Here is a 12254-nt window from a genome sequence, read left to right as displayed (position 1 = left end):
ACACACTATGTTGGTCACTGGTTCAGAGCATATACTACATCCTTCAGGGCAGCATACCACCCTCACAAGGTGGTGTATTGTAGCTGACGTCATAACTGAATCTTTAACATGTTATGTTATTGTGGCTGGTGGGTTACATAAGATGTGAATCTCATGGCCCTTCACCAGTTGCATTCTTTTGTCATAGAGTAAATTCCTTGATAAGAAGCAATATTGTATGGAATACCATGGAGGTGTGTGAGGCATTCAGTAATTCTAAGAATAGTAGTGCTTTAGAAAAGAGACTTTGGGAAAGCAAATCCAAAACCAAAACAGCTGTCTCTTCCAGTAAGACCAAATCACTCTTCCAAGATGAAAGAAGTCCATTGTAGTTGGTTGATCCCTCCAGGCTATATATAGTACAGAAACAGAGAATCTCTCATATTATGACCCTTAGTAGGAGGCATGCCTCTACGTCACACTATGGGAGCCTAAAATTAGAGATGCCTGGACATTGATTCTCGCCTTCTACACAGCCAGGACGCAGGCATGTGATCTCAGTTTGACCATTCCTATCATCCTACCTGAGACTACTGCTTGTTCTTAATATAGTACCAGTTTTGAAACTCACATAAGTCAGTTATCTGTAAATTTTGATTGCTGTTTTGTAGAGATCATCCTGATGTTCACAGATACAGTGTGGAGACGGTACAGTGGTATCCTCATGACACTGGCATGTTCACATCAAGCTCATTTGATAAAACTCTGAAGGTATGGGATACAAATACATTACAAGTAAGTACATTAAAACATTTGCAGATTGCTTTGTAGGATGAAGGAGAATTTAATCCTAAACCATTTTAGTATGTTATTTGCTGAGATGTCATATATGTTAAATGTGAAAGCAGTACAGTGGTTAAGAAGAGCTAGACTGCTTGAGTTCATATCCTGGCTGTGCTACTGACCAGCTGTATGACATTGTGCAGATGTCCAAACCTCTGTGTGTCTTTCTCATCTGTAAATGGGAATAATGATTATAGTATGGTTGTGAGGATTAAATGAGCCAATATATGTGAAGTACCTAGTACAGAACATACCATATAGTAAATGCTCAAAAACTATTAGCTAATATTATTATCCCTTTGTGAAAACTAGAATGATCTAGTAATCTAAAGTAGAAAATTGGATTTATCTTTGATTGATCTAAAAACTTGAAAGAAAAAGCTGTTAATACTGTTACTTAGTAAAGGCAGGCAGTGGATAATAGTTTGTGTGATATTTGGTCAGATTTACATTCTGAGTACTAATTTTTTCTCTGAGCTCTACTCTGATATTTCTCTACTTTTTTACAGTACCTCTATACTTAAATGTAGTGTCACCCCTTCAAACTTAACATGTTCCAAACTGAACATGATCACATCTCATTAAATTTAGTCATAAAATCTTAGCAATTCTTTCTTCGAACTCTCTCTTCTCTCTTTTCTATTTCCCTTGCCTTTACTGCACATCCAGACTACTAAAATCACTGCCTTACCTTCCTTCTACATTTTCTACACTAAGTTCTACCCCAGAGTTAATCTTATTATAAAGCAGTTTCATCATGTCACTGTCCAAACCCTCTAGGGATTCCCATTATCTAAACTCAGCCTAGCATTCTAATTTCTCCATAACATCAGCCCTTTTTCCTTCAATCCTACATTCTACCAGTTTTCAACACAAATGCTTTGCTGCAACTGAATTGATCATACTTTGAATCTGTTGTATTCCCTGCCTCACATCCCTTTCCCTTGCAACTTTTCCCTTCTCTTAAGGTCACATCCTTTTTTTACAATTACATTGAGCCAAGACTGCAGATGCCAGAGTTCTAGTTCCATTCTGCCACTTATGAGATTTGTTGCTTTAGATAAGTCATTTAATTTGTTAGCAAATGTCTCTTCAGCTATAAAATTAAAGTGTCAGACTAGATGGTGTCTAAGGTCCCTTTTAGTGCTATCATGCAGTTTAGTGATTTCAGCTTCCAGAGTACATATTAACCATTATTTTACTTTATAGCACTGTTTTCTGTATTCTTATTTCAACACACTCTCATACTACTTTATAATATCATTTTCATACTTGTTTGTCTTATTTGTTGTTCTATATTGTTACTTCCCCAAAGAAAGTACTATGTCTTATACATTACTAAATTCAGTGCTATGTACAGTAACTGCTGAGTAAATGCTTTAAGGATGACTAACAATGTATGTAACTGGCTACATATTAATAAGTAATAAAATCATGAAGTGTATTGTGATTCTAGTCAGCAAAACAAAACAGTGTTGTGTATATAAATTCCAATTTAATACCATTCTAGTAATTCAAACTAAATAGATGTGATTTTTTGACCTTACTACATTAGAATAATCCTATTATTTCAGATTTATTTTCATAGCAAAATGTATTTATTAAAATACATGTCATTGAAAATGAGAATGTATTTTAACAATTAAATGAATGTCATGAGTTTTCACTTCTGACTATAATGGAGTATCTTGTAGCCAAACCAGCACCTCCATTGAGAAAAGCTAGATAAAGCATAAACAAGCATCTAGTTGAGGGTTTTAGAAAGCTGCCAAGAAATCTAGGAATTGAGAATTAGATCCTAGAGAGAACACTTACAGAAATGCATTCAACTTTCCACACACTGTTTTTCTCTTTGGACATTTGTCATTAATGTAGGGCAAGAGACTGAGAAGACACACATTGGATAGCTTCTAAGAGGCAGATAAATGAGTGGGACTTTAGTCCATTTCATATAGCTAGAGAGACAGAAATTGGAATGTGGGCTGCCAAGACAGCCAGAAATTAAAGGATCAAGATCACAGAAAGAAGAGAGATGCAGAGAAATCAGCCTGACATCTTGCACTGGTTTTGTCATTGAGGTATTCACTAACCAAGCTATGCGAGACCATAGACTAAGAAATGAAGCAGAAGACATTTGAAAAACAGCAGTTTTCCCCAGTCACATGGTACTGGAGAGAAGAATTGCAGTGCAGTACTTCCTAAGTAGAACAGGGCCTAGGAAAACACCCAGGCTCTTAGGGCACCTAGAGGGGTATATTCTAATAATGGGTACAAATAGGAGGTAGATGGAGCCTGTGGTAAGCAGCATCATGTCCCGCTCCCACATGTCTATGTGCTAATCTCTAGAACATGCAAAGGGGAATTAAGGTTGCCAATCACCTGACCTGAAGACTGGAAGATAATACTGAATTATCCTGGTGGGCCCAACATAATCATGAGAGTCTTAAAAAATGGAAATGGGAGGTAGAAGGAGATGGGGTAAATTTGACTGGGAGAATGGCCAGAAAAATGTAAAATTGCTGGCTTTGAAGATGGATAAAGGGGATCACAAGCCAAGAAATGTGTGTGATCTGTAGAAGATGGAAAAAGTATTCTCTCCTAGAGCCTCCAAAAAAGGAATGAAGCCCTGTCAACACCTTGATTATAGTCCATTGAGACCTATGTGAGAATGTTAACCTGTAGAACAGATTTATTACAGATAATAAATCTGTGTTATAAATTACTAAGTATGTGGTAATTCCTTACTGCATTGATAGAAAATTATTACAGAACTCTACGATAGCAGACAAGCTTTATGTTTGAATTGATATGATCTTCCCTCTCCTACCTGCCAAAGAGAGACTGGATCTTCTCTGGAGGAGGATAACATGATACAGAACCTCTCCCAATTTTTTCTATGTAATTTCTAGCACTCTATCAGAAACTTCCAAGCTTACCAACAAATTAGCTTAGGAGGAAAAACAGGCAGTAGAAGAAGACTGACATCTCCAGGCCTAGATGCCTTTACCAGTAAATTATTCTAAACACTTATAAAAGAGATAATACCAATCTTATACAGATGCTTCAAGAGGAAAAAAAGAAACATTTGTAAACTTTTTTTATGGGGCCAGCATATCCATGATTTCAAAATTTACAAGGACATTATTTGGAAAATTACAGGCCAGCGTCTCTTATAAATGTAAATACAAAAATCCTAAATCAAGTGTTAATGTGTAGAATCTAGCAACATACAAAAATAATAATATATCATGAGTGAACAGAAACAAGGTTGTTTTAACATCTATAAATCAGCTAATGTAATTCATCCTGTTAATAGAATGAAGGGGAAAAACTACATGTTAGTCATCTCAATAGATATGAAAATTTTGAAATAAAAGTCAATATCCTTTTTTTTTTTAAGAGACAAGAGTCTTGCTCTGTTGCCCCAACTAAAGTGCAGTGGCACAATTATAGCTCACTATAACCTCAAACTCCTGGGCTCAAGAGATCCTCCCAGCTCAGGCTCCCAAGTAGTGAAGGCTACAGGTGTGCACCACCATCTCCGGCTAATTTTTTAACTTTTTGTAGAGACAGTGTCTCTCTGTCTTGCCCAGGCTGGTGTCAAAATCTGGCCTCAAATGGTGCTCCCACCTTGGCCTCTAAAAGTGTTGGGATTACAAGCATGAGCCACTGTGCCCATCCTCATTTTTTAAAATTCTCTGCATACTGACACACATAGGGTCAAAATAAAGGAATGGAGGAAGATGTACCAAACAAATGGTAAGGAAAAAACTGTGGGGGTTTCAATCCTGGTCTCTGATAAAACAGACTTTAAACCAACAAAGATCAAAAGAGACAAAGAAGGCCATTACATGATGGTAAAGGGATGCATTCAACAAGAAGCCCTAACTATCCTAAATATATATGCACCCAATACAGGAGCACCCAGATTCATAAAGCAAGTCCTTAGACACTTACAAAGAGACTTAGACTTCCACACAATAATAATGGGAGACTATAACACCCCACTGTCAATATTAGACAGATCAACGAGACAGAAGGTTAACAAGGATATTGAGAACTGGAACTCAGCTCTGCACCAAGCAGACCTAATAGACATCTACAGAACTCTCCAACCCAAATGAACAGAATATACTACATTCTTCTCAGCACCACATCGCACTTATTCCAAAATTGACCACGTAGTTGGAAGTAAAGCACTCCTCAGCAAATGTAAAAGAACAGAAATCACAACAAACTGTCTCTCACACCACCGTGCAATCAAATTAGAACTCAGGATTAAGAAACTCACTCAAAACTGCATGACTGCATGGGAACTGAACAACCTACTCCTGAATGACTATTGGGTAAATAACGAAATGAAGGCAGAAATAAAGATGTTCTTTGAAACCAATGAGAACAAGGACACAATGTACCAGAATCTCTGGGACACATTTAAAGGAGTGTGTCAAGGGAAATGTATAGCACTAAATGCCCAAAGAGAAAGCAGGAAGGATCTAAAATTGACACCTTAACATCACAATTAAAAGAACTAGAGAAGCAAGAGCAAACAAATTCAAAAGTTAGCCGAAGGCAAGAAATAACTAAGATCAGAGCAGAACCGAAGGAGATAGAGACACAAAAAACTCTTCAATAAGTCATTGAATCCAGGAGCTGGTTTTTTGAAAAGATCAACAAAATTAATAGACTGCTAGCAAGACAAATAAAGAAGAAAAGGGAGGAGAATCAAATAGACACAATAAAAAATGATAAAGGGAATATCACCACCAATCCCACAGAAATACAAACTACCATCAGAGAATACTATAAACACCTCTATGCAAATAAACTAGAAAACCTAGAAGAAATGGATACATTCCTGGGCACATACACCCTCCCAAGACTAAACCAGGAAGAAGGTGAATCTCTGAATAGACCAATAACAGGTTCTGAAATTGAGGCAATAATTAATACCCTACCAACCAAAAAAAGTCCGGGACCAGACAGATTCACAGTTGAATTCTACCAGAGGTACAAAGAGGAGCTGGTACCATTCTTTCTGAAACTATTCCAATCGATAGAAAAAGAGGGAATCCTCCCTAACTCATTTTATCAGGCCAGCATCATCCTGATACCAAAGCCTGGCAGAGACACAACAAAAAAAGAATTTTAGACCAATATCCCTGATGAACATCGATCCGAAAATTATCAATAAAATATTGGCAAACCAAATCCAGCAGCACATCAAAAGTTTAGCCACCATGATCAAGTTGGTTTCATCCCTGGGACGCAAGGCTGGTTCAACATACACAAATCAATAAACATAATCCATCACATAAACAGAACCAACGACAAAAACCACATGATTACCTTAATAGATGCCAAAAAGGCCTTCAACAAAATTCAACAGCCCTTCATGCTAAGAACTCTCAATAACTTCGGTATTGATGGGATGTATCTCAAAATAATAAGAGCTGTTTATGACAAATCCACAGCCAATATCATACTGAATGGGCAAAAAGTGGAAGCATTCCCTTTCAAAACTGGCACAAGACAGGGATGCCCTCTTTCACCACTCCTGTTTAACATAGTGTTGGAAGTTCTGGCCAGGGCAATCAGGCAAGACAAAGAGATAAAGCGTATTCAACTAGGAAAACAAGAAGTCAAGTTGTCCCTGTTTGCAGATGACATGATTATATATTAAGAAAACCCCATCATCTGAGCCAAAAATCTCCTTAAGCTGATAAGCAACTTCATCAAAGTCTCAGGATACAAAATCAATATGCAAAAATCACAAGCATTCCTATATACCAATAACAAACAGAGAGCCAAATATGAGTAAACTCCATTCACAATTGCTACAAAGAGAATGAAATACCTAGGAATCCAACTTACAAAGGATGTGAAGGACCTCTTCAAGGGGAACTACAAACCACTGCTCAACGAAATAAAAGAGGACACAAACAAATGGAAGAACATTCCATGCTTATGGACAGGAAGAATCAATATCGTGAAAATGGCCATACTGCCCAAGGTAATTTATAGATTCAGTGCATCCCCCTTAAGCTACCAATGAGTTTCTTCACAGAATTGGTAAAAACTACTTTAAATTTCATATGGAACCAAAAAAGAACCTGCATTGCCAAGACAATCCTAAGCCAAAAGAACAAAGCTGGAGGTATCACACTACCTGACTTCAAACTATACTACAAGGCTACAGTAACTTGTTTTGGTTACTGTTTGGTATGGTACTGGTACCAAAACAGAGATATAGACCAATGGAGCAGAACAGAGGCCTCAGAAGTAACACCACACATCTACAACCATCTGATCTTTGACAAACCTCACAAAAACAAGAAATGGGGAAAGGATTCCCTATTTAATAAATGGTGCTGGGGAAACTGGCTAGCCATATGTAGAAAGCTGAAACTGGATCCCTTCCTTACACCTTATACAAAAATTAATTCAAGATGGATTAAAGACATAAATGTTAGACTTAAAACCATAAAAAACCTAGAAGAAAACCTAGGCAATACCATTCAGGACATACACATGGGCAAGGACTTCATGTCTAAAACATCAAGAGCAATGGCAACAAAAGTCAAAATTGACAAATGGGATCTAATTAAACTAAAGAGCTTCTGCACATCAAAAGAAACTACCATCAGAGTGAACAGGCAACCTACAGAATGGGAGAAAATTTTTGCAATCTACCCATCTGACAAAGGGCTAATATCCAGAATCTACAAAGAACTTAAACAAATTTACAAGAAAAAAAACAACAACCCCATCAAAAAGTGGGCAAAGGATATGAACAGACATTTCTCAAAAGAAGACATTCATACAGCCAACAGACACATGAAAAAATCTCATCATCACTCACCATCAGAGAAATGCAAATCAAAACCACAATGAGATACCATCTCACACCAGTTAGAAGGCCTTATTAAAAAGTCCAGACAAACAGATGCTGGAGAGGATGTGGAGAAACAGGAACGCTTTTACACTGTTGGTGGGAGTGTAAACTAGTTCAACCATTGTGGAAGACAGTGTGGCAATTCCTCAAGGATCTAGAACTAGAAATACCATTTGACCCAGCCATCCCATTACTGGGTATATACCCAAAGGATTATAAATCATTCTACTGTAGAGACACATGCACACATATGTTTATCGTGGCACTATTCACAATAGCAAAAACTTGGATCCAACCCAGATGTCCATCGATGACAGACTGGATTAAGAAAATGTGGCACATATACACCACGGAATACTATGCAGCCATAAAAAAAGATGAGTTCATGTCATTTGCCGGGACATGGATAAAGCTGGAAACCATGATTTTCAGTCAACCGTCACAAGGACAGAAAACCAAACACCGCATGTTCTCACTCATAGGTGGGAATTGAACAATGAGAACACTGGGACACAGGGAGGGGAACATCACACACCGGGGCCTGTCGTGGGGCGGGGGACGGGGGAGGGATAGCATTAGGAGAAATAAGTTAATGGATGCAGCAAGCAAACATGGCACATGTATACCTATGTAACAAACCTGCACATTGTGCACATGTACCCTAGAACTTAAAAGTATAATTTTTAAAAAGACAGAAAAAAAAAATTCTCTGCATACTAGGAATGGAAGAGAAATTCCTTAATTTGATAAAAAGTATCTATTTTTTTAAAAAATCTAAAGCAACCATTATATTTGGTGGTAAAATGTTGAAAGCTTTCCCTTTGCATTATCCCCGTTATTTCCTCTGTTCAACATTGTACTGAATGTCCTAGTCAGTGCAATAAAGCAAACAAAGGAAATAAAAGGGACAGAAACTGGACAGGAAGCATTTAAACTGTCATTCACAGAAGACGTGATTATGAATGTAGAAAATTCAAAAGAATCTATAGCCAAATTATTAGAATTAAGATAAGTAAATTTAGTAAATTTTCTGGATACAAGGTAAATTATATTTCTGAATTCCATGAAATTTCAAAACCAGTATTGTTTACCATAGCATCAAAAATTGTCATGTACCTAGTAATATATTTAATGAAAAATATACAAGACTATTCTGAATACACAGAGAACTTTAGAACATTATTGAGAGAAATTAAGACCTAAATAATTGTGAGATATTCCATGTTCAAGAATTAAAAGGTTCAGTGTGGTAAAAATATCAGTTCTACCCAAACGGATCTATAGAATCAATGCATTTTCTATTAGACTCTTACAAGATTTCTTTTTTGAAAATTGACTAGCTAATTCTAATGTTCACATGGAAATGCAAAAGGGCAGGGCACTCTTGAAAAAGAGTGAAGTTGGAAGACTTCACTATCAGCTATCAAGACTTGCTATAAAGTTATACTAGTTAAGGCAATGTGATATTGGTATAAATAAAAAAGAAAAACACACACCACACAGTGAAACAGGAGAATCAAGAAATGTACCCGTTCATGACAATAATTTGATTTATGATAATACATATTTATGATAATACTGTGGAGATTAGGGAAGCTGATTCCCATCACAGTTGAAAATCTATATATAATTTTTTATTCCCCCAAAAGGGTAACTACTAATAGCCTAGTGTTAATTGGTAGTCTTCCAGATTATATAAACAGTCGATTAACGCATACTTTATATATTATATGTAATATATACTGTATTTTATTATTATTATTTATTTTTTTTCCGAGACAGAGTCTCTCTGTGTCACCTGTGCTGGAGTGCAGTGACGTGATGAGTGCAGTGACGTGATCTCAGCTCACTGCAACCTCCGCCTCCTGGGTTCAAGTGATTCTCCTGCCCCAGCCTCCCAAGTAGCTGGGACAACAGGCGTGTGCCACCATGCCTGGCTAATTTTTGTATTTTTAGTAGAGACAGGGTTTCACCATGTTGGCCAGGCTGGTCTTGAACTCCTGACCTCAGTTGATCCACCCACCTCAACCTCTCAAAGTGCTGGGATTACAGGCGTGAGCCACCACGCCTGGCCTATATACTGTATTGTTACAATAAAGTAAGCTAGAGAAAAGAAAATGTTATTAAGAAAATCATGAGGAAGAAAAATATATTTACTAAGTCAGTGGAAGTGGATCATCATAAAGGTCTTTATCCTCATCATCTTCACATTGAGTAGACTGAGGAGAAGCAGCAGGAAGAGGAGGGGTTGACCTTGCTGTCTGTAGGGTAGCGAAAGGTGTAAGAAGATTTGGAAGGAAAGGCAGGCACACTTGGTATAACTATGGAAATACGTCGTAATTTCTGTGTGTTCTGCTTTATTTCTCTAAAAATGTTTCTGTTACAGTACTGATCCTTCTTCCACTATTTGCTTTAGTTTCAGAGCCCATATCATCGAAGGGTCCATATCATAAGAGTCCTTTGTGGATTTTTTTTTTTTTTTCCAGAATAGAGCATTTTTGTCTACATTTAAAACCTGTTCAGGCAGATATCCTTTGTCCTCGATGATTTTCTTAATGATATCTGGAAACTTACCTGTTGCCTTTTGGTGGGCAGAAGCTTCTTATCCTATTATCTTGACTTTTTTAAAGCCAAACCTCTTTCCAAAATTATCAAACCATCTTTTTCTGGCATTAAATTCTCCAGCTTTAGATCCTTCACTTTCCTTTGGCTTCACATTGTCATATAATGACTATATTGACTTTGCTTTTTAAAAGTCATATTAGAGTCTATTTATCGATATGCCTTTCTTTTAACAATCCTGCACCCCCATAAAAGTTGGATTCTCAATAAGAGGTCAAAGGTATTTTACAAAACATACAAGGTTTTCACATCTGCTGGCATAGCTGCAGTGACATCATCACAAATTTTCTTTTTTTACAATGGTTCTTATGCTGGACTCATTTATCTTGAAATGGTGGGCAACCACAGCTGCACACCTCAATCTATGGTACATGTCAAGCAGTTCAGCCTGTTCTTGTAATGTCATGACTTTTCTCTGCTTCTTGGGACCACTTGCAGCATCACTAGTGATACTTTTTATGGGTTCCAAGGTGTATGATATGTGAATTTTATCTTGACAAAGCCATTATTTTTATATATATAGGAATATATTTATATATATATATATATATATATGCGCATATATATATATATATAGGAATGACCCCAGGTTCTCTAGCTTGGCAATTGGGTGGATTATATTGTTATTTACTAAGATAGGGAAGGGTTGGAATCATGAGTTCAATTTTTGATTTGTTGAGTTTGAGGGATTTACGGGAAATCCAAATGAAGATAATCCAGGAATCGATCTATACATACCCAGAATTCAGGAGTGAGGTCTACACTGAGTATACAGATTTGTGCCTCACTACATATTGAGTGTCCCTAATCCAGAAGTTCAAAATTTGAAGTTTTTTTGAGTTCTAGATTTGGAATGCTCAACCAGTAAGTATAATGCAAACATTCCAAAACCAAAAAAAATCTGAAATCTGAAACATTTCTGGTACCAGTTACTTTGGATAAGGGATACTTAACCCATAACATACAAGTGGCAATTGAAAGGGGTGCATAGAACAAAACCTTGAAGACAAAGATAAATAGGACAGAAAAAGGAAACCAAACTCTGCTATAGGTGATGAAAAGATGTAGCCAAGGAGAGAAAGGAAAATCAGGAATATATGATACAATGGAAGCCAGTAAAAGATTGCTTTAAAGAAGATGGGAGTAATCAGCTGTGTTGAATGCTACGAACAGATTAAATCAGATGAGGAGGTTATTGGTAATATTGGAAGAGTAGTATGATTTAGAGTAGTGCAATAAAAATAAGATTGCAATTAGTTGAGAAATACATGGGAGATAAGGAATTAGAGATAGCCAAAGTTTGGATTTGAAGAGGAGGAAAGATTAGGGAGAACGTAGGGTGAAAAGGCTCTTTGTTTTTGTCTTAGGGAAGGGGTGTTAAGATGAAAAAGACTTGAACTTTTAGTGCTGTTGGGAATGAGCCAGTGGGGACAGAGGTTATAAATACCCAGAAGATAATCTATAGGGTGCGATTTCTGACAGTGCTGACGGGAATCTGAACACAAGTAGGGGGATTAACATTAAAAATGGGGAGGAATCTGAAGACCAGCCTGGCCAATATGGTGAAACTCCATCTCTACTAAAAATACAAAAATTAGCTGGGCATCGTGGCGGGCACCTGTAGTCCCAGCTGCTCGGGAGGCTGAGGTAGGAGAATCACTTGAACCCAGGAGGCGGAGGTTGCAATGAGCTGAGATTGTGCCACTGCACTCCAGCCTGGGCAAGAGAGCAAGACTCCATCTCAAAAAAAAAAAAAAAAAGGCGGGGTTGAGGAATCATGTTTCTATGATAACAGGAGTGAAGAAGGAAAAAGGATAAGTGGAAGTAAATGTGTAGGTTTGTTGGTAAGACATTAAGGAAATTCTGATTGAGTGCCTCCTATTTTCTCCTTGAAATAAAAGATCAGATTACCTGT

The 12254-nt window shown here is 37.2% G+C and overlaps 1 protein-coding gene across 4 annotated transcripts in view; it reads left to right on the top strand.

The window, feature by feature from the left end:
- ERCC8 (ERCC excision repair 8, CSA ubiquitin ligase complex subunit) overlaps nucleotides 1-12254 on the top strand; it is an 88711-nt gene that overhangs the window by 33870 nt on the left and 42587 nt on the right. For all 4 annotated transcript variants that reach the window (XM_028849449.2, XM_028849447.2, XM_001082072.5 and 1 more), the window contains one exon: nucleotides 651-774. In XM_028849449.2, coding sequence (XP_028705282.1) covers nucleotides 651-774 — 124 coding nt within the window. The remainder of the gene's footprint in view (nucleotides 1-650; nucleotides 775-12254) is intronic.

This window comes from Macaca mulatta, chromosome 6 (assembly GCF_049350105.2).
Source record: "Macaca mulatta isolate MMU2019108-1 chromosome 6, T2T-MMU8v2.0, whole genome shotgun sequence".
Lineage (NCBI taxonomy): Eukaryota > Metazoa > Chordata > Mammalia > Primates > Cercopithecidae > Macaca > Macaca mulatta.
The sequence above is the reverse complement of the archived record's forward strand: the minus strand, read 5'-3'. Positions and strand labels throughout refer to the sequence as shown.